The sequence below is a fragment of the Leucoraja erinacea genome, chromosome 9 (genome assembly GCF_028641065.1).
Source record: "Leucoraja erinacea ecotype New England chromosome 9, Leri_hhj_1, whole genome shotgun sequence".
Classification (NCBI taxonomy): Eukaryota; Metazoa; Chordata; class Chondrichthyes; order Rajiformes; family Rajidae; genus Leucoraja; species Leucoraja erinaceus.
In genome coordinates this window covers 22194985-22218342 of record NC_073385.1, presented here as the reverse complement: position 1 = coordinate 22218342, position 23358 = coordinate 22194985, and the positions used below count along the sequence as shown (strand labels likewise).

At 42.2% G+C, this 23358-nt stretch overlaps 1 protein-coding gene across 1 annotated transcript in view; it reads left to right on the top strand.

The window, feature by feature from the left end:
• Positions 1–23358, top strand: part of LOC129700114 (protein kinase C eta type-like) — a 197897-nt gene that overhangs the window by 151460 nt on the left and 23079 nt on the right. Inside the window, exon 10 of the mRNA XM_055640312.1 lies at positions 5521–5675. Within this exon, the coding sequence (XP_055496287.1) occupies positions 5521–5675 (155 nt within the window). The remainder of the gene's footprint in view (positions 1–5520; positions 5676–23358) is intronic.

Below are 23358 nucleotides of genomic sequence, written 5' to 3'. Positions count from 1 at the left end.
ACTGGTTTTAATAGAAGATTCATAACACCATTGCAGGAAAGTGAAGGGTCAGCTATGCATGTGTTGCAAGTGCTAACTGTGACCAGAAAATAAAGCACATTGAGTGTTTAATCTTAACGACATTCGCACTAAGCCTCTGACAGACAACTTTTATTCCTGCCAATGATAATCTGTGCATGGGCTTTAGAACCAGTTAGAATCTTGTTTGTATGATCTTATTGTGATCCAAGCCCAATAGTGTACAAAATAAAAGTCTCCTCTTGCATAGTGCAGTACTTGTTTATATGGCTTCATCATAAGTGCTGCATTTATGCAATGTTTGACTATATTGAATGGTCCAATTATGACAGATTAAAGACTAGGATAATTTTAGGAATAATTGTTGCGTGGTTTTCATAAAAATTTGAACCAGGTTCACTGGATGTGGTGAAGTACCGTAGTTCAACAAGGTTGTGTTGGATTTCATTGACTCAAATGTTGTGCTTACATCAACATGTCATAGTATATTCATGCTGAGATGGGGACAATTGGTACTTTAGACCATTTCATAAATTCATTTGAGCCCTGGATTGAATATGCAGAATTTTTTTTTTACTGCAAACGATGTAAATGAAGACCACATGTTCATTTTTCTTGCATCTATGGTTGCTGAGACAGAAAAAATCAATGAATCTTTGCTGGCTGCAAAGACACAACATGGATACAGGAACTTTGGCCTACTGTGGCCTTTGTTGACCATCAATCTCCATTTGCAATAATCCCACATTAACCCGTGTATTTTATTCTCATCAACACCTCCCAGATTTTATCAGTCACCAACATATCAAAAGGCAATTTACAATGGCCATGTAACCTAGGTTCTTTAGGATGTGGGAGGAAATCTACATTTTATTATTATTGTCACATTTACTGAGATGCAAAGAAAATGTTGTCTTGTATTCCATACAGGAAAATCATATCACACATAACTATATACATACATCAAGATTGTGCAAAAAATGAAAGAAAAACAATGTAGTATGTAGTGTTACGTCTGCAGAAGGCACAGATTATAAAGTGCAATGAGAGTTGCGAGATCAAGAATTCATCTTTGCGAGTGAGAGGAGTGTTCAAGAGTTTGATAATAGTGGGAAAGAAGCTGTTCTTGAGTCCAGTTGTACATGCTTTCAAGCATTTGTATCTTCTGCCTGCAGGAGAAGGGAGAAGAGAGAATGAACGGTCTGTGAGTGGTTATTGATTATGTTGCTGCTTTCCTGAGGTAGCGGGAATTGTAGACGGAGTCAATAAAAGGGAGGTTGGTCGGTAGGATGTGTTCACAACTCTGCAATTGCTTGTGGTCTTGAGCACAGCATTTCCCATGCCTTGCTATAACACATCTGGATAGGATGCTTTCTAGATGTATAGTGACAATAAATGGCATATCTATCTCTTCTATGCTACATTGGTAAAAGTAAGAGTCGTTGGGGATATGCAGAATTTCCTCATCCTTCTGAGAAAATTAAGGCCTCTTCTTACTTTCTTGACCACAATGACAATGTGGTTGGAACAGCCAAATTGTTGGGTGATGTTTATATCCAGGAATTTAAAGTATTTGACCCTCTCCATCTTTTTTTGAATTGAATTGAATTGAATTCCTTTACTGTCATTCAGACCGTAAGGTCTGAATGACAGTAAAGGAATTCAATTCAATTCAATTCAAAAAAATTCAATTCAATTCAATTCAAAAAAATTTCGTGCCTACAGTCATACATACAATAATACAATAATAAAAAACACTAAACACAAATTAACATCCACCACAGTGTATCCTCCAAGCACCTCCTCACTGTGGTGGAGGCAAAAATCTTAGGGCTGCAGTCTCTTCCCTCCTCTTCTCCCTCTGCGCTGAGGCGATTCCCCACCGGGCGATGGCACAAACAGTCCCGCGGCTCACCGAACCCCGCAAACGGGCCGGCTCAAACACCGTGGCCCGGGGTGGTCGAAGCTGCCGCCCTCCAGTCCAGTCTTAGCACCACTGATACACACACAGTCACATACTCCGCCTCGTTGACTGAAGTCAATGACCAACTCCGTCATGTTGCAAACGTTGAAGGAGCGGTTGATTCCCTAATATCATATCAACCATCTCCTTTCTGTGCTCTGTCTTGATGTTTGTGATCCAGCCTGCTATTGCGGTGTCATCTGCAAACCTGTAGGTGGAGTTGCAGTAGAACTTGACTACATGATTGGGAATGGGAGTGTACTAAAGGGCTGAGAAGACGGCGAAGACGCTGTCACCTATTCTAACTGATTGCAGTCTGCAGCTCAGGAAGTCGAAGATCCAGTTGCAAAGAGGTTTTCTGACTCCTAGGTCCTGGAGTTTGGAGATGAGTTTTGTTTCAATTAGGAGTTGAAGATGGAAGTATAGTCAATAAATAGGAGTCTGACGTAGATCGTACTTATTATTCCTTATTATGCAGATGCTCCAGTGATGAGGGTAGTGCCAGGGAAATGGCATCTGCCATGGATATGTTGCAGCAGTGGGTGAATTGCAGTGGATCACGGCTGTCCGGGAGGATGGAGTTGGCGTGTGCCAAGACCAGCGTATCAAAGCGCTTCATAGTGATGGATGTTGGAGCCACTGGACATTTGTCTCTAATGTATAAATTCTTTGGGATGACAGTGGGCTTCTTGGTTAGTGGGATTGGAGTAGAGAGAGTAGAAGATGTTCATGAACATTCCTCCCCGCTAGTCTGGGCAGGTTCTGAGGACACCGCCAGGGACTACATCCGGGCAGTTGCTTTCTGTGGGTTCACTCTTAGATGAACCAAATTCTATATTTGCAATGATGACCATGGGTGAAGGTGAACCCAAGGTAATTTGGGCAGGTTATGTCATTTCACTAACCCCCCCCCCCCCCCCCTCCCCTCCTCATCACAATGAGCAGTAAGCTCATTGGGGAAGGATCTGTTGTTTAGTTTAGAGATACAGCATGGAAACAGGCCCTTCGGCTCACAAAGTCTGCACAATCCAGCGATCCTTGCACATTAACACTATCCTACATACACTAGGGACAATTTACACTCACACCAAGCCAATTAACCTACAACCCTGTACGTCTTTGGAATGTGGGAGGAAACCGAAGATCTCGGAGAAAACTCACGCAGTTACGGGGAGATTGTCTAAACTCCGTACAGACAGCACCTGTAGATGGGATCAAACCCGGGTCTCCGGCGTTGCATGTGCTGTTAAGGGCCTGTCCCACTTTCACCACCTAATTCACGACCTCGGCCGAGTTTGCCCTTGACTCGTACTCGCAGCATCGTCGAGGTCACGAGGTCGTAGGTAGGTCGTAGCAGGCCGTGATGATAGTCGTAGCTACTTGTGGCATCAAGTCCTTTTTTTCATGTCCTTTATCCATCCACAGTGTCAAAGCATGTGTATAAAAAGATTTGTTCATTTAAGCCCTAGTTAGTACCAATGTCTTGGGCCTCACATGTTGGTTGCATCACAGCTAGATAAAGTGATTCCAATGTACAGGAACACAATAGTCTTGTGTGGTGGACTTAGCCCGGTCCTTGAGGGGAATGGCCCTCTTCCCCATCTAAAGCATCTATATGAGGCGTTGACTTAAGAACACATCGTCCATCATATACCCACCATCCGGACCATGCCCACATCTAGCTGCCACCATCGAGCAGGAGATACAGATGCCTGAAATCCCACACCACCACCAACAAGAGACAATGGATCATCTCTTGCACTATCTTTGACTTATTGTCTAATTCCTTTGCAATAATGTCTTGTTTTTTTTTATGCAGTGTTTTTCTTTCATTGTCTTGTAGAATGTATGGTTAATTCATGTATGATTTATATTTTGTGTGTTGTTTGTGGCTATGTGCATGTGCTATTGCTGCAAGCAAGATTTTCATTGTACCTGCACCTCACCATACTTATATATAGGACAATAAACTCAACTTGACCTGCTACTGAACTTTCCATTAGCAGGCAAAATGTTTGTTGGCCCACTGCCAAGCAACTGTTGAATGTACCCATTACCTTTTGCAGAGCTGCAGGTCATGAAAATGATGATGTATTAGGTGTAAGACCCTGCGTAAATTACAGGGTGAACATCAAAGGATTGCAGATGAATGCAGGCAGATTTGAGGAAAATTATTGTCATTTTGTTAGTAATGGTGAATTCTAATAGTCAATAGGCACATCTGTTTCGGGGAGAAAAGCAGCTTAATTAAATAAACCCCTCTCGTACTTCTAAAAAAAATGTTGTGTGACTACTGTTGGAACCAGCTATTGGTCTTCTTCAGCATTGTCTTTCAATGAATAGAGTGCAACCCAGGTGAACTGGGGCTGTTTCTGTCATGAGGGTGTGGGAGAAGCGACCTCATCACTTGAATAAAGAGCTGTAGATGCTGGTTTATACCAAAGATAGGCACAACGTGCTTGAGTAACTCAGTGGGCAAGGCAGTATCTCTGAAGAAAAAGGATAGGTAATGTTTCAGGTCAGGACCCTTCTTCAGACTGAAAGTGGGGGGGCGAGGGGGAGAGCAGAGCTGGAGACACAAAAAGACCAGGACAAATCAGGGTCGGCAGCAGAGTGGTGCCCATGTGGCCCAATTGTTGGCTAGGGAAGGTGTGATCTCAAGAGGAATATATTGTGGCGATCTGTGGAATTGGTTAAACGACAAGGGTGGAGGAAGGGGGCAAGGGGGGAGGGGAGGAAAGTGGGAGAAGTTATTTAAAATTAATGAATTGAACATTTACACTGCTGCGTTGTAAGTTACTCAAGCGACATATATGAGGTGCTGTTCCTCCAATTTCCATGTGGCCTCATCTGTCAATGGAGGAGGCCCAGGTCAGAATAGAAAGGGGAGTTGAAATGGTTTGCAACCGGGAGATCCCGTACACCTCGGCAGTGTTCAGCGAAATGGTCACTGAGTCTGCTCGAGCGGTCATCACATGGCCTGATCAAGCCCTTGGGACAAGTACCACTGGCTATTCACTGGTGGGCAGGCTGACTCTCAGCAACCTTTGTAAGGTGATCTTATTGAAGTAAACAATCCTGAAATTAGTCAGGGGGGAATCTAGGAGGGGAAAGAAGGGTGATGGCAATGGGGAGATGTCCCCACAAGTGGGCAAGTCTTGATCTGCAAAATGTCCCTTGCACCAACACTGCTGCCTCTCTGTTTTATCTCTCCACCTCACAGACCAGGCATCTGGTCATCACTTGATATGTGAGGCAGCAGCTATACTAGCTGCAACAGTATGTTACCCTCAAAAATAGTGGCAAAAATAGTACCACCCTTGCCTCCTTATAAACTCAGAGGACAGTGGAACCTCAGTTTAGTGTCTCATCCAAAAGATGGGTTCTATTTGGCGGAGCAATTCCACAGTGGAGAGACTACCTAGGTTTGTGTATCATAAGTTTTGAGACGGAGGCTTGAAGGTTCTGAGCTCAAGAGTGGGCCGCAACTGTCACAGTTCAGCGAAACTATTTTGAACAATTTGTGTTATCTCTTGCAGGACCGGCTATTTTTTGTGATGGAGTATGTAAACGGGGGAGACTTAATGTTCCAGATTCAACAAGTACGGAAATTCGATGAAATACGCGCCCAATTCTACGCTGCCGAAATTACCTCAGCACTCATTTTTCTGCACAATAAGAAAGTTATATACAGGTAAGACTGAAACCTGTGTCACTGCCATTGGGAGATGAAGGAGTTGGTCTGCATCATTTTACTGTCAGCGGTGAATCACTTGGAAGCATAAAGGTTTCCATGGGCAAGAAGGCCAGCCTCTATTGTGTCAGTTATTTTCTAAATGAATGCAACCTCTTCTGTTCTGCTTTCTCTTTGAAAAAAGGTCTGGTAGCTCTTTATCACCCATTTTAAAAACATTCAACTTAGCGCACTGAATGTTTGCAAAGTTTGAAAGAGGTTGATTACTGTAACAGACCTGATTGACATTGAATTAATTGATTGAAAGATGCAGCGTGGAAACAGACCCTTCAGTCTACGCCGACCAGCGATCGCCTGCTCACACTAGCTCTTTTACCCTTTCTCATCCACTCCCAATATATTAGGAGCAGTTTACAGAGGCCAAATAACCTACAAACAGACTTTCACTTCCTTTATTCATTGCAATTTAACTTTTCCCATCATCCAATTGTCGAAGGGACTTTCAAGATTATAAACAATAAGCTGTTCTTCCAATTGTTATTCTCCTGTACGTTACCTGTCCACAATCTAGTTTTGAACAGCATTGCAGAGTTGGCAAGAGCCAAATACTGATGACTGTCAGATGATCCTGACAGTAATTAGCTTGAAACTTCTTTTAGTGAAGGATATGCAGGTTTAAATGCTGCCGAATGTGAGAGGAGATGTTGTGCACTAACATAGCCTAAATGGGCCGAATAGCTGTCCTCTGCTCTGCAACAATTCTACGATTGTAAACTGATAGGGAGTTTCAGAAGCAGGTTAAAGTCATGAGATATGTTGCAACATGTTTGGGCTTTGATAAATCAGTAAAGTACTCATAATTTACTGAAAAAGGAATATATTTGGAGCCAGTTGGAGCTTGTCCTAAAAATTACAACTTTGAGAAAATGCCACATGGGTTGCAGTAACCTGATTGCTAGCTTGTAAACACATAGTACACTGTGGTGTGACAGTTATGGTGTAAATATTTGCATTGGAAATGATAAATGAGTTCAACTGATAAATCTATGCGATGCTCAGAATGCACAAACAAACTATGCAACAAAGTCTTCAATGCATATTCATACTCACAATACAAAACTAAACAAAATCAAATCCAAATGATCTTCAATAATTTGGAATGCTAGTTAAAACTGTTGAATGTGTTGAATGAGCACCATTGTAAATGTGGTTCAATTGCTAAAGGATCTGAATGGAAATAGGTAATGTTATTAATCTTCTCTCCTTGCTGTGTCTGTATAATGGATGTTCTGTTTCTTGCCCAGTGGGATTTATCTGTAAACATGTTGAATATACAGTATACTTTTTTCAGTGCAGCAACAAATTGACTGATTTTCAGCACTGTACACAGAAATGCATTCTCCAAGTATAATGTTTCACTGACCAGCAACCAGAGGTTTCCTGTAAATTTGTCAGCCATTGAAACAACTAGGAACATATTGCACCAGAATCCATCAATAAATCTACCGGATAGTGGAGAGGTCCAATGAATGTGCTCTCGACAACAAAACCAGAAACCATCTGAGAATGTATTGGATGCTGAAGTTGATTGGCCAGCTCCAAACAACAGAGCAACTTATAAACAGAGGCATTTGCTACCTTCTGCTTTTGGTTCCGATCCCGATGAAACTGGCATCAATGATTTGAACTGAAAATAATGATGTGCTAGCACAGAAAAATCAGGTGATTTTGCCAAGTATTTCTAATATCCTGTGGAAAAAAAATCTGTTTTTTCCCCCACAAGTACTTTCCATTAATGTAGCTTTCTGTAGGTTAGTATCAACATCAGCTGCCATAATGAAATAGAGACTGCATGATCTGTGCAAAGTTACCCGATATCAGCTTGCAGTATTATCACTGGTTTGTCTGCAGTTGATTGGGGTATGGAGAGCACAGGGTGGCATGTTAATGGGGTCAGTAGGGCACAGTCCCAGTAAGAAGAGATTAAAAAAAAACTAAAATGTAAAAACAAGGAACTGCAGATGCTGATTAATACATAAATGGGCACAAAGTGCTGGGGTAACAGCAGGTCAGGCAGCATCTCTGGAGAACAAGGATAGGTGATGTTTTGTGTTGAGACCCTGGGGTACTATTGTGGAAAAGTAGATATTACTCACATAAAATTAAAAGAAACAAACAACACTCTCCAGCAATATTTAACATGCAGTGACCAGTCATTTACTTTATACTTCGTACAATTAAAAGTAATGTCCGGCATATGTGGATTGGAGTGGACAGAAATAAAGGCTTAAAGGCAAAACAGCAAGTACTGGGAATCTGAAACAAAGTCAATCAGCAGATCAGTCACCATCTGTGGAAAGAGAAACAGATTTAATGTCAATGTTCCTTTAAGAGAAATGGAAAAGTGAGAGTTCAAGTGTCAGAATGGGCCAGTTCTGACAGAAACAGAAAAAGCTGCTTGCTTAAATTCAATATTGAGTCAGGATTTTACATTTTACACGGGTCAGTTCTAGAACAATTTCATCACCCCATAAGATAAACTCAGTTTTTCTATCTCCTCAATTACATCTCACATTTGCAACTTGAGTTTTATATTTCTCACTTTAGGCTAGTACCCAGACAACCTTCATTTATGGACTGCATCTGTTCTTCCCACTCCTCCTGTGCATCTTATAATTCTCTTGGTTTCTCATTTATCCAGAACTGAATCATTGGCCTGATGCTAGATAGACACAAAATGCTGGGGTAACTTAGCGGGGGAGTAACTCAACTCATTGACCTGATGCGATTGGTCTGTTTCGAGAATAATGCAAAATAAACAATAATGCAGATCTTTTCCACACCAGTGGCAATGAAATAAAATGTCATCTTCCAGTCAGATAAACATTTTTCTAACTAAGAAAAGCCTAAACAGAAGAAATACGTCCTGACCCCTTCACGCTTTCATGTCAGCTATGTGACTATCAAATCTTGAGGAGCACGTTCTGAAAAGTGACTAAACCATATAACCATTTAACAATTACAGCACGGAAACAGGCCATCTCGGCCCTTCTAGTCCGTGCTGAACACTTACTCTCACCTAGTCCCATCTATCTGCACTCAGACCATAACCCTCCATTCCTATCCCGTCCATATACCTACCAATTTATTTTTAAATGATAAAAACGAACCTGCCTCCACCACTTCCACTGGAAGCTCATTCCACACAGCTACCACTCTCTGAGTATAGAAGTTCCCCCTCATGTTACCCCTAAACTTCGGTCCCTTCATTCTCAAATCATGTCCTCTTGTTTGAATCTTCCCTACTCTCAATGGAAAAAGCTTATCCACGTCAGCTCTGTCTATCCCTCTCATAATTTTAAAGACCTCTATCAAGTCCCCCCTTAACCTTCTGCGCTCCAAAGAATAAAGACCTAACTTGTTCAACCTTTCTCTGTAACTTAGGTGCTGAAACCCAGGCAACATTCTAGTAAATCTCCTCTGTACTCTTTCTATTTTGTTGACATCTTTCCTATAATTTGGCGACCAAAATTGTACACCATACTCCAGAATTGGCCTCACCAATGCCTTGTACAATTTTAACATTACATCCCAACTTCTATACTCAATGCTCTGATTTATAAAGGCCAGCACACCAAAAGCTTTCTTTACTACCCTATCTACATGAGATTCCACAATCATGTATTGTGCTCTATTTATTCGTATGGCTGTATGGTAATTCAAATCTCACTGTACCAATTGGTGCATATGATAACAAATGTCTCTTGAACTCTTGAACTCTTGATCTAAATTCTTTCAAGGCAAAATATCTCATAGGGCTTTGTCAGAATTGGTGAAATGGCCAATGGAAGTAATCTTTGACTAAAGAGGAAAAGAGAATTGTTGAGCAAATGGGAACATAAGGAGTTGCTCCTTACTTCATAACCTATATCCTTCATTCACTTAACGTAGAGAAATTAATTGATCTCAGTCAATGATTCTCAGTAACTGAGCCCCCAGACCCCTTTTAAAAGACTTTTGAAACTTACATGGATGGGAAAGATATAGAGGGATATAGGCCAAACGGGCAAATGGGATTAGCCTAAATGGGGCATTTTGGTCGGCATGGACCAGTTGGCCCGGAGGGCCTGTTTCCATGATGTATGGCAGTATGACTCAATTACTCTTGAATAGACAACCTCAGGCAATTGTAACATACTTGTCAAACATGATTTCCATTTCATAAACCTATGTTGATTTTACCCAATCCTGTTCTTATTTTCTTATGTTCTTATTTGGTCGTCCAATTATAGGAAGGATGTTAACAAAATAGAGAGAGTACAGAGGAGATTTACTAGAATGTTGCCTGGGTTTCAACAACTAAGTTACAGAGATAGGTTGAATAAGTTAGGTCTTTATTCTCTGGAGCGCAGGTTAAGGGGGGACTTGATAGAGGTCTTTAAAATGGTGAGAGGGATAGACAGATTTGATGTGGACAACCTTTGAGAATAGGGAAGATTCAAACAAGAGGACATGACTTCAGAATTAAGGGACAGAAGTTTAGGGGTAACATGAGGGGGAACTTCTTTACTCAGAGAGTGGTAGCGGTGTGGAATGAGCTTCCAGTGGAAGTGGTGGAGGCAGGTTCGTTGGTATCATTTAAAAATAAATTGGATAGGCATATGGATGAGAAGGGAATGGAGGGTTATGGTATGAGTGCAGGCAGGTGGGACTAAGGGTAAAAAAGTTGTTCGGCACAGACTTGTAGGGCCGAGATGGCCTGTTTCCGTGCTGTAATTGTTATATGGTTATATGGTTATATGGTTTTAGAAGCACCATGTTATCACATTCTTGATAAAAGCTTTAACATTTTCCTCAACACGGATGTCAGGCTAACTTGTCTATAGTTCCACGTTTAACTCTCCTGCCTTTTGCAAACAGTGGGGTGAAATTTTCTATTGTCCAATGTAGGAGAACCATTCTAGAATCAATGCAGTCACCATTGCCATATCCAACTCATCTCAGGATGCAGAATGCAGTTCCTGGGGATTCATCTTGGAATCGCATTCCAATCGTATTGTTTTCTACAATCTATTTAATGCTGTCATTTGCTTCGCTGCTTCTCCTATAACGCTTCACACACTTTAAAAAATATATGTTTTTGACCAATTCTGATCAAACTTTTAGTCATCTATCATAATATTGTTTACGTGGCCTAGTGTGAAGTTTTGTTCAATTATTGTAATATTGTAATATTGTAATATTGTAAATCTTTATTGTCATTTCCTGAGTATTCGCATACTCAGAGGAAACAAAAAAACGTTTCTCAACCAGTGTCCATTCAGTTTTCGTTACAAAATAAATAGCAATTAAAATTAAAATACATGTCATGAACAATTTAACCCTCTAATAACATTCAATAACATTCAACAGCCGTTCCGACCGGCAGCGGCACAACAGTGGCTCTGCTGCAGTGTGGGGGGTTTGTGCGCGATACTTGGCAGGGGGGAAAGTTCATTTAACAGTCTTATAGCCTGTGGGAAGAAGCTGAGGAGCATCCTGCTGGTTTTGCAGCTGATGCTCCTGTACCTCTTCCCAGATGGGAGGATGGTGAAAAAGTCATGCGATGGGTGGTAAGGGTCTTTGATGATGGAGATGGCTCTGTTGATGCATCTCTTCTTGTATATCCCTACAATTTGGTATATCTTTACAAAGTTAAGATGCTAGACAAATTGCTTGAGAAAACTATAGCCACCAAAGATATGACCAGGCAAAAAAAACGTTGATCCAGGAAATGGAGATTCGAAGAGTTGATGAAGAGTTTTTTAAAGCAGTAGTCTTTCTGCTGACTGGATAACACTCAACAAAATCTTTTCACTCTACCTCGGAACATGTGACAGTAAATAAAATCAAACTAAACTAGACACAAGAGGAAAGAAAAGTTGCCACTGCCACATTTTACTTTCTTCATCATTTGTGTACGTTGCATCTGGAAATCCCTCCACGAGGAACCAGAACTTTCTGGCTGGAGATTGGAATTATTCCAAGGTATTTGTTCAGAAAACCAGAAACAATAAGGGCTAAATGTTATATAAACTTTTTATAGAAAGTAACTTCAGTCAGGGAACATGTGACAGAAAGCATTCATTTGATAAAGCTGTTACATAAACTCATTAATTAATTCGCACAACTGTAAAAAGTTTGTTGTTTTTTAAATCATCCTTCCTTTGAATACATGGATAAAGACTGCTACCTCAAAAATCCAAACTCAGCAATTGTGATGATGGCCATTGGAGAGAATTAAAAATCTCACCACAAAGTGCATCTGAAAAAAATCAGAACTCTCACTGGGCAGATTGAAGTTCTGCATCAAATCTTTAACATTTGCTTTAAAGTTTATATGTGTAAATGTGTATATTTTAATGTATTTTAATATATTTTAATATATGTGTATATATGTATAAATATGTATATTTTAATGGTAGGAGCATTGTAAGAAAGGTGGATGAGCTTAGAGCCTGGATTAACACCTAGAAGTATGATGTTGTGGCGATTAGTGAAACATGGTTGCAGGAGGGCTGTGATTGGAAACTAAATATTCCAGGATTTCATTGCTTCAGATGCGATAGAATTGGAGGGGCAAGAGGTGGAGGTGTTGCATTGCTTGTCAGGGAAGATATTACAGCAGTGCTTTGGCAGGATAGATTAGAGGACTCTTCTAGGGAGGCTATTCGGGTGGAACTGAGAAATGGGAAAGGTGTAGCAACACTTATAGGGGTGTATTATAGACCGCCTAATGGGGAGCAAGAATTGGAAGAGCATATATGTAAGGAGATAGCAGATATTAGTAGTAAGCACAAGGTAGTGATTGGGAGATTTCAATTTTCCACACAGACTGGGAAACACATTCTGTAAAAGGGCTGGATAGTTTGGAGTTTGTAAAATGTGTGCAGGATAGTTTTTTGCAGCAATACATAGAGGTATCTACTAGAGAAGGGGCAGTGCTGGACCTCCTGTTAGGAAATAAGACAGGTCAGGTGGCGGAGGTATGTGTTGGGGAGCACTTCGGGTCCAGTGATCACAATACCATTAGTTTCAATATAATTATGGAGAAGGTTAGAATTGGACCAAGGGTTGAGATTTTTGATTGGAGAAAGGCTAACTTTGAGGAGATGCGAAAGGATTTAAAATGAGTGAATTGGGACATTTTGTTTTATGGGAAGGATGGAGAAGAGAAATGGAGGACATTTAAAGGTGACATTTTAAGAGTACAGAATCTTTATGTCCCAGTCGGTTGAAAGGAAATAGTAATATTGGAAAGAGCCATGGTTTTCAAGGGAAATTGAACACTTGGTTCGGAAAAAGAGAGAGATCTATAATAGTTATAGGCAGCATGGAGTAAATGAGGTGCTTGAGGAGTATAAAGAATGTAAAAAGAATCCTAAGAAAAAAATTAGAAAAGCTAAAAGAAGATATGAGGTTGCTTTGAGTAAGGTGAAAGTAAATCCAAAGGGTTTCTACAGCTATATTAATCACAAAAGGATAACGAGGGATAAAATTGGTCCATTAGAGAGTCAGAGTGGACAGCTATCTGCAGAGCCAAAAGAGATGGGGGGAGATCGTTTGTGGAAAACAGTTTCCACAAACTATTTTATTTCCTTGATTGTTTAATTAATGATTATGAGCCACTGGTGCCAGTTCTTCTTATCAAGTCCACATCAGAAGATTAGAAATTGTTCAGTCAGAGCTGAACACACTTCTCGGCATCTGCATACAATCGCGCCTTGCGCTTCTTGTGCATAGTGGTGGAAAGATTGGTGGAAACAGGGCCACGATGTGAACGGTCTTTCCTTACCCCTGGTGCCAGTTAATCCTTGTGTAGTCATGGTGACACAGTGCCACATCATACAATCATTTCAGCACACATGGTGGTCATTTTCAAAATTCGTTGGTACCATCTCCTCGAAAGAATTATCAATTAGTCTTGCTTGCATGCTCATTCCCATGGCTCTGCAAGCATTTTCTTTTTAAATTATGATTGAAATTTCATGGCAGAGCGTTCCAGACTATAACTGCTCGCTTATTGCAAAAACATTCCTCATCTGCCCCTGGTTTTGTTCTGCTAGTTATTTTTAATCTGTGTCATAAGAACAAGACTAAGCTAATTATCACTCGAGCCGATTCCACCATTCAGTGAGATCATGGTTCCTATGTGACCTGCCAGCTGAAACAGTTCTTCCCATTGGTGATGTGTAGTAAGTCATTACTGTTAGCTTTTGGAATTTGTTAACAAGAATGCATAGAAAAACTGAAAGGTAATCCTATTTTAGTTCCTATTCATTGAAGTTAAATTAGGATACAGAGTGAAATGTTGTTAAAACCGTCACAATCTAACTTACTGGTATGTAGGAAAGAACTGCAGATGCTGGTTTAAATCGAAGGTAGACACAAAATGCTGGAGTAACTCAGCGGGACAGGCAGCATCACTGGAGAGAAGGAATGAATGGGTGACGTTTCGGGTCGAGACCCTTCTTCAAACTGATGGTCTGAAGAAGGGTCACCTATCTGAAGAAGGGTCAAAGAAATGTCACCAATTCCTTCTCTCCAGAGATGCTCCCTGTCCCGCTGAGTTACTCCAGCATTTTGTGTCTACCCACAATCTAACATATCACGTCAGACATTTTAATTGGACATTGTCAGCCCGGACCGATTATTGATTCAAATCCAATTTTATGTAATAAACTGCTGTTCTATTCTGGTGCTAAATTCTTGAAAGTCTGGGGAATCAATTTTATAATCCATTCAGATGTTGCGTTTTATAACAATGAGCTTTAACTGCTGGGTATAACAGAAATATACACCGGAGCTATGGTAAATGCATGATGTGCCACCTTTCAGTGGACTTTGCTCTTGTACAAGAGTGACTCAGTGGTGGAAACAGGAGCTGACGCTGCACAGTTCGCTGATGACACAACAGTGGTGGGTCTCATCAGTGACAATGATGAGTCAGCGTACAGGATGGAGGTGGAGCTGCTCACAGGATGGTGCAAGTCCCACAACCTCATTCTCAACGTGGGAAAAACTAAGGAGATGGTGGTTGACTTCAGGAGGGCGGGAAAACAACACCATACACCTCTGCAAATCGACGGAGCTGATGTGGAAAGGGTCAGCAGCATGAAGTTCCTAGGACTCCACCTGTCAGATGACCTGACGTCCACGACCAACACCACAGCACTGGTCAAGAGAGCCCAGCAGCGACTACACCCTCTCCGAAGACTACGGAAAGCAGGTCTCCCCAGTACACACCTAAGAACTTTTTATAGGGGGACAATCGAGAGCACATTAACCTACGGCATCACTTCCTGGTTTGGGAGCTGCAAGGCGTATGAACGGCACCAACTAGACAGGATTGTGAAGACCGCCAGCAGGATTATTGGTGCTCCACTCCATTTCCTGCTGGACATATACAGGAAGAGATGTATCAGCAGAGCCATCTCCATCATCAAAGACCCCTACCGCCCATCGCATCACATATTCTCCATCCTGCCATCTGGGAAGAGGTACAGGAGCATTAGCTGCAAAACCAGCAGGATGCTCCTTAGCTTCTTCCCGCAGGCTATAAGACTGATAAACGGACTTTGCCCCCTAAGAAAGTATCGCGCACCAACCACCAACCTGGACACACTGCAGCAGAGCCACTGTCGTGCCGCTGCCAATCGGAACGCCTGTTGATTTTTAGTAGAGAGTAGAGTGTTTAATTTGTTCATGATATATGTATTTTTATTTCTATTTATTTTTTACTGCACACTGAATGGACACTGGTTGAGCAACGTTTTTTTGTTTCCTCTGGGTATGTGAGTACTCAGGAAAATGACAATAAAGATATACTATACTATACTGTACAGCTCCTGCAATCAGATTCAACGCTGACCAAGAAACTGCCGTAATCTGAAGCAGCAGGTCAGGCAGCATCTGTGGAGGCAAGGGGATAGAAGATGTATCGGGTCGGGGCAAACTGCATGAGGGCTGAGAATGTCAAGGGGAGTTAGCCAGTAATAAGAAGTGGCAGGCAATAAATGGAGCTAGATGAGGAAGGGAATGCCATTCAGTGAAACAAGATGAGGGGAGTGAAGGGTGGATGAAGTCAAATACTCGCAGTCAAGTCAAGTGAGTTTATTGTCATGTGTCCCTGATAGGACAATGAAATTCTTGCTTTGCTTCAGCACAACAGAACATAGTAGGCATTGACTACAAAACACATGAATAAATAAACTGATAAAGTGCAAATAAGAGATAATGGGTTATTAATGTTCAGAGTTTTGTCCGAGCCAAGTTTAATAGCCTGATGGCTGTGGGAAGTAGCAATTCCTGAACCTGGTTGTTGCAGTCTTCAGGCTCCTGTACCTTCTACCTGAAGGTAGCAGGGAGATGAGTGTGTGGCCAGGATGGTGTGGGTCTTTGATGATACTGCCAGCCTTTTTGAGGCAGCGAGTGCGATAAATCCCCTCGATGGAAGGAAGGTCAGAGCCGATGATGGACTGGGCGGTGTTTACTACTTTTTGTAGTCTCTTCCTCACGGTGATGCAGACCGTGAAGGGCGGCATATTTTAGAATCTGTTTGGCAAGAGAAGTGGCAAAGAGCAGAAGTGGGAAGCTGAGAAAGGGTCATAGAATCCCCTATGAAGAGAGGAGGAAAAATGAAGACATGTCTGGAAGAGACTTTACAGTGGAGCAATAAAATGGAGTTTCAAGAGACTGCAGATTTTTGCATGTTCTCCTTGTGGCCATATGTGTTTTCCCATGTGCTCCGGTTTTCCTCCAAATTCCAGCCAACGTTTAGTTTAGAGATTCAACATAGAAACAAGCCCTGCAGCGTACTGAGTCCATGCCAGCCATCGATCACCCATACATTAGCTCTGTTATCTCACTTTTGCATCCTACGCATTAGGCCCAATTTACTAAGGCCAATTAACCTGACGAATCTGCATGTCTTTAGAATGTGGGAAGACAATGGAGAACCAGGAGGAAACCCACACAGTCACAGGGAGAACAAACACAAACTTTGCACAGACAGCATCCAAGGACAAGATCGAACTGAGGTCTCTGGCAGTGTGAGGCAGCAGCTCTACCGCTGCGCCACTGCTAAAGAATGCTGATCAGTAGTGCAATTCATTACTGTAAGTCACCCCGTGTCTGGTGATTGACATTAGAGTTCATATGCACATGAGAACGTGACTGAGAAATAGTGTGAGAATGCAATCGATGGAAATGTATTGGGAGCCAGAATAATCTCTATGGGCTGAATGGCCACTTTTTCTACAGTACGAAAATTCAACCTAATCAACATTACCAAACAAGCCATTTATATTATGGATACAAGGAATTGCTGATGCAGGTTTACACAAAAGGGCACAAAGTGCTGGAGTACTGAAACACAGCAGGTCAGACAGCATCTCTGGAAAACATGGATAAGTGACATCTTGGGTTGGGACTCTCAATATAATGGCAATATAAGCCATTTATGTTGTATTGTTTTATACTGCAATATGGCAATATACGCCATTTATATTGCTCTCTTTGCAATAGCTGATTTTATCTTATTGGGAGTATAGTGAAATGTGAGTTTCCAATTTGTATTTGTATGTATAGAAATCTGAATTCTAAGGCAACTAGCTTTAGTTTACCCTTGGTGAAGTTGGACAGCTCTTGTGCAACCGTAACCTTCTTTGCAGTGTGAAGGTTAGCGTTGCAGTAATGTGATTTGTGAGTTACAACTTGCACATTTAAGGCCCCGTGATCTGAGCCTGAGCATGAGCAGACACGGAGCAGCTTGGTGAGTCTGGATAACAAACCAGAGGGGGAATTAGGTCACGCTATATCTTGTGTCAGGCCCTGCAGCTGTCATTTAAAACTAATGCTTCGATGTGACAGTTCTGAGGGAATCTCATTCAGCTACCAACAAAGGACTTTTAGTGGCTTTGGTTGATTAAAACTTTAAACATCACAATGAAAAAAGGAGTAAACTGGACTAAAATTATATGCTTCCTTTTGAAAGATATATAGGGCATACTATTGAGAATCCATGATAGCTGTCAATGAACAAAGTAACAAGTATTTATTTAATCTGAATTTAGGACCGGTCAATACTGGCTAGAAAAATAAATGGAATTAAATAATAATGAAATACAATGAGGTACTCTTGATTAATGACCACACATTTTTAATTGGATATAAAACCATCTAGTCTCATGTACTCAAATAAAACCATTGCATCATTCAAAGAAGTCTCCCGGAGGCTGGCCAGCAATTATCACCCAATAGACATAATTAACACTGTGACTTTGCCATGGGCTTATTGGTAAACCTCCCAACGTAAAAGGAATGACATTTCTAAAGTAGGCAGCTGCCGCGGGAACATTGCGTGATTAGACATTTCTGAGTTATTTTCCAATGTACCTTCATCATCTCTATACAGTTCATCCAGTGTTACTTCATCACCCTGACATCACAAAGTTGTATCAATAGAATAGGCCACAATAGAAGATGAGATTGAGGAAAGGTTCACCAAGGTTACAGACAACTCCAGCTTTACCCCTTTCATTCAGTCTACTACAAGCATGGTCATCCAAAAGATAAGCTTGTCCCAAAAGGTAAGTAAAGCAGTAGCTCTGAATCTCAGGTAACACAGCACAATCCATGCATTCATTCTACTACAAGCATGCATATCCAAAGTAGTGCTGGAACCATCATATCCCACATAATATAGTTGCCTCATCCATGGCTCTGGAACTCCCTCCCCCAACTGATCCGCAATTCCGTGTCCCTCACCATCTTCCAGTCCCGCCTCAAGACCCATCTCTTCACCTCTGCCTACCCTTAGCCCCACGTCCCCCTCCCTTTTCATATGTGCATTAATTGCCTCATATTGTGTTTTGTATTGAATTCTGTCTTTACTTTGTTTACTAGTCATGTCTCTACTATTTATTTCATTCCCCTTACATGTTTTTCCTCTACTTGCTAAATTTTTGTAAGGTGTCCTTGAGACTCTTGAAAGGCACCCATAAATAAAATTTATTATTATTATTATTATGGTTCGCATTCAGTTCTGTTCAGTTATCTCAACGATTTCAGTGAAGCATTAAAGGTGAATTTTTTATAAGCATTTATCAAACTTAATACAATTTATTGTCTTTGTTTATCCAAACATGGCATTTTGTGGAGTAAGCATTTTAAACCATGGGACTGAAGCCCCAGGATAATAGTTTACTAAATATTAAAATCAACCCAGAGCACATGGAATGTTTTGAAAGAATGGCAATCTCATTCTTGTTGTTTTAGAAGTGTATGTTATTGATTTTGAATACAAACTTAATCCAGAACTGTGATCTGCACTTTATATTACTCAAAGTACTTTTGTGGTCTTCAACAGATGCATCGGGCATGCCTCCTGTACCCATGCAGAACTCATTGATTTCATTAACTTTACTAGTAACTTGCACACTGTCCTCAGATTCACTTGGACTACCTCTCACACCTCTCTCTGCTTTCCTGATCTTTGTCAACATCACAGGGTACAGAATATGTACTGACGTCTGCTATAGAATCACTGGCTCCCAGTAATCTTGACTGTACTTCCTCCCACCCATACTCTTGCAAGGATGCCATCCTTTACTCTTAACTTCTCTCTCTCCCCTGCATCTGCTCCAACGATGAGGCTTTCCACTCTAGGACATCTTTCTTCAGTCCAACCTGTAACATTGCCTATCCATGCATGCCACCGACCAGATCTGCGAAGTTTCTCCAAACACTTGGGATTATCTGCATATCCTGGTGTTTATGTGGATGGAGCCCTGTAGTTGTGGATGGAGCTCTCATCCATGTCTCCATTTTGTCCTGCAGTTCTGCTCTCACTCTCCCTTCTTCCAGATGGAACAAGGATAGAGTTCACCTAGTACTCACTTTTCACTTCATGCTCCAACCTTTCAGCATAATCCTACTTCAGCATAAAGGGCATGCAACAATGCCTTTAAATCCAGGGACACTTCTGCCTACAGTGCGGCCAGGTCGAACCTGAACAAAGGCATAAAAAAGGCCAGAGACATCCACATGCAAAGGGTAGAAGAACACTTCAATGCCGCGGACACCAGAAGCATGTGGTAGGGTGTCAGGGACATCACTGACTCCAAGAGCAGCCCTGCCTGCCCCCACGGTGATATCGCACTGGCCAACGAACTGAACACCTTCTTTGCCTGGTTCGAAACTGGCAACACCACCAGGAGTGGAATAACCCCGGCCATGGCGGAGGGACAGGCCTTAACACTGAGCACTCAGGAGGTACAGTGCGCTCTGCGTAGGATCAATCCACGCAAGGCTGCAGGCCCGGATGGAGTCCAGGGAAGGGTACTAAAGGACTGTGCTGTACAGCTGGCGGAGGTATTCACGAGAATCTTCAATCTATCTCTATCTCTGGCAACGGTCCCCAAGTGCCTGAAAACAGCCACCATAGTGCCGGTGCCGAAAAAGTCCAAAGTCACCAACCTGAACGACTACCGCCCAGTTGCCCTAACTCCAATCCCAATGAAGTGCTTCGAAAGGCTGGTCCTCTCCCATATCAAATCCAGCATCCCTGCCTCACTGGACTCTCATCAATTTGCATACAGGGCAAATAGATCAACAGAGGATGCCATCTCTCTGGCTCTTCACACTGTCCTGACTCACCTGGCCAGACAGGGCACGTACGTGAGGATGCTCTTCGTTGACTATAGCTCTGCATTCAATACGGTCATCCCCACCAAGCTCACGACCAAACTCCCCCAGCTAGGCCTCAGCTCGCCGATATGCGATTGGATCCTGAATTTTCTGACGGAGCGACCGCAGGCAGTGAGACTGGGCCCGCACCTGTCCTCCACTATCACCCTGAGCACCGGCACACCACAGGGCTGTGTACTAAGCCCCATGCTCTACTCCCTCTTCACTCACGACTGTGTTCCTGCATTCGACACCAACACCATCGTCAAGTTTGCAGACGACACAACAGTGATTGGGCTGATCACCAACGGTGATGAAACAAAATACAGGGCGGAGGTGCAGAACCTGGCGGACTGGTGCACACGTAACAACTTGTCACTAAACACCTCCAAGACCAAGGAGCTGATTATTGACTTCAGGAGGTCCCATAATGGAGAATACGCCCCAATCTCCATTTACGGGGAAAGTGTGGAGAGAGTGTCCAGCTTTAAGTTTCTGGGCACTCACATTTCAGAGGACCTCACATGGTCCACCAACACCGCTGCGCTGGTCAAGAAGGCACAGCAACGACTGTTCTTCCTGAGGACATTAAAAAAGACTGGTCTGCCCCAACAGCTGCTGACAACGTTCTACCGCTGCACCACAGAGAGCATATTAACGTATGGCATCTCTGTGTGTGGTATCTCAGCTGCACGGAGGCGGAGAGGAGAGCTCTTCAGCGCGTCGTCCACAGAGCGCAGAGGATCATTGGGACAGAGCTACCAGCCTTGGAGGGCATCTACACACACGGTGCCTCAGGAAGGCCGTCAGCATCCATAAAGACTCATCACACCCCTGTAACGGTCTGTTCGAACTACTTCCCTCCGGCAGACGTTACAAGGCCTTCTACACCCGAACCTCCAGACTCAGAAACAGCTTTATTCCAAGAGCTATAGCGGCTCTGAACCGGCCCTGCTGAGTGCCCCCCCATCCCCCCCTGGACTGTCTCCCTCGGATGGTCACGACACACAGCTTATTTATTTATTTTACTTTTCTTTTTCATCGGTTGGAGCTGCATAATAAATCTCGTTGCACTGACGTGCAATGACAATAAAAGATATTATTATTCAAACACCTTCAGCATAATCCCACCGCTGGTCACATCTTCTTGTCCCACCCCTTACCATTTTTGTAGAGAAAACCGCCCCTTGATTTGTTCATGCTTTTTAATTCAACCTCCTTCCCAGTTATTTCCCTTACAACTGCAGGAGATGTAACACCTGTCATTACACCTCCTCTCTCACCTCCATCCAGGGACCCCAGCAAACCTTCCATGTGAGACATAGGTTCACAGGCACCTCTTCAAACCTTGTGTCTACTGCATTTGTGGTTCCAGATGCGGGATCCATTACATTGGCAAGAACAAGCATAGACTAGGTGACCTTTTCACTGAGCATTCGCTCCCTGTCCACAAAGGCCCGCTGGGTCTTCCAGATGCTTTAGGAACTGGGATGAATTTCCCAAATCCTGGATAACCATTTTAACTCCCGTTCCTATTCCCATTCTGACCTTTCCGTCCTTGGCCTCCCCCATTGCCTGACAAAAAACTGGAACAATAGTATCTTGTATTCCATTTGATTAGCTTACAATCCAATGGTATGAACATTGAAATCTCCAATTTCAAGTAATAGCTCCACTATTTTAGACTTCAGGGTTGTCTGCAGATGTCGACCTTTTCCACCAAGGTTAGTGTGGGTGAATCAGTATGCTCATTCATTCATTAGGGCTGCACCAAGCATTCCACAAACTGCACAATGACATCATGTTATAATAGAATTCAACGATGACCTCCCTTCAAGAGGGCTCAGGTAATGCTGGTCAGTCCAGCAGAGCGGCAAGTCGCCTGAAATTCCTGGCACTAAACACTTGGTGCCAGCAGAAGACTGGAGTACCTGCATTAGGAACAGGTAGGAAAATCATTGGATGCAATGGGACAACCCTCACCATTCTTTAGGTTTGGGGCCATTATTGTCACCTGTAATGATGTACAGTAAAAAAAATATTTTGCACGCTATTTAATCAGTTCAGATAATAGTACATCAATACAATCTGGCCAAACTCGGGTATAATAGGGAAAGTAAAGGGGAAAATACAGAGTTTGTTAGCACTGATTCCTTAGATAAAGTCCAAGGTCCACAATGTGGTAGAGGTGAATCGGACAGTGACTTGTCCCTCGCATTGTCACTTTGGTCCATGTTTTTCATGTGTTTATAAATTTCTAACCGTTCATTTCAGCTACATAAAACTTGTTAATAATTCACAAGGTTAGTTTCAAATTCTGTCTGAGCTTCCATCAGCTCCTAGTAGGTACACAAAAATGCTGGAGAAACTCAGCGGGTGCAGCAGCATCTATGGAGCAAAGGAAATGGGCAACGTTTCGGGCCGAAACCCTTCTTGAGACGAAGTCAGCGAAATCAGCTCCTAGCAAATAGGTTCAGTTGAGGCAAATTGCATCTGTATTCCTTTTTTAGGGTGAGCTCTCCTGACATACAGCTGTAAAAGTGATTCACCATCCAAGCAGCAACAGCAAAGCATTAGCAAACAGTTATGTGAAAAAAGGCACTCGCTCTTCCTCGAAATAAACATCCAGAAGGCAGAAGTTTGTCTTTTCCTGCTACTAAACATTGACAGATAAATGGGGAAATGAAAGTAGTCTATTAAGTTGCAAAATGCTACGTTTTAAATAATTGTGACCTGAATGCTACATTTTGCATTCTACTGTCGAAGATAAGATAAATTAATAGAGAAAACAGGCTGAATCCCAAGTATCTGAATTCTTTACAGAATCTGATGTTCTCTATATAGTGATTAAAGTTTCACTCTGTCAATGAATTATCTCAGGTAGAACCAAAATGTATTTGTTTAAACTTACTTACAATATTTGTAGAATATTTGTATTTTAGAATTCCATTGAGGT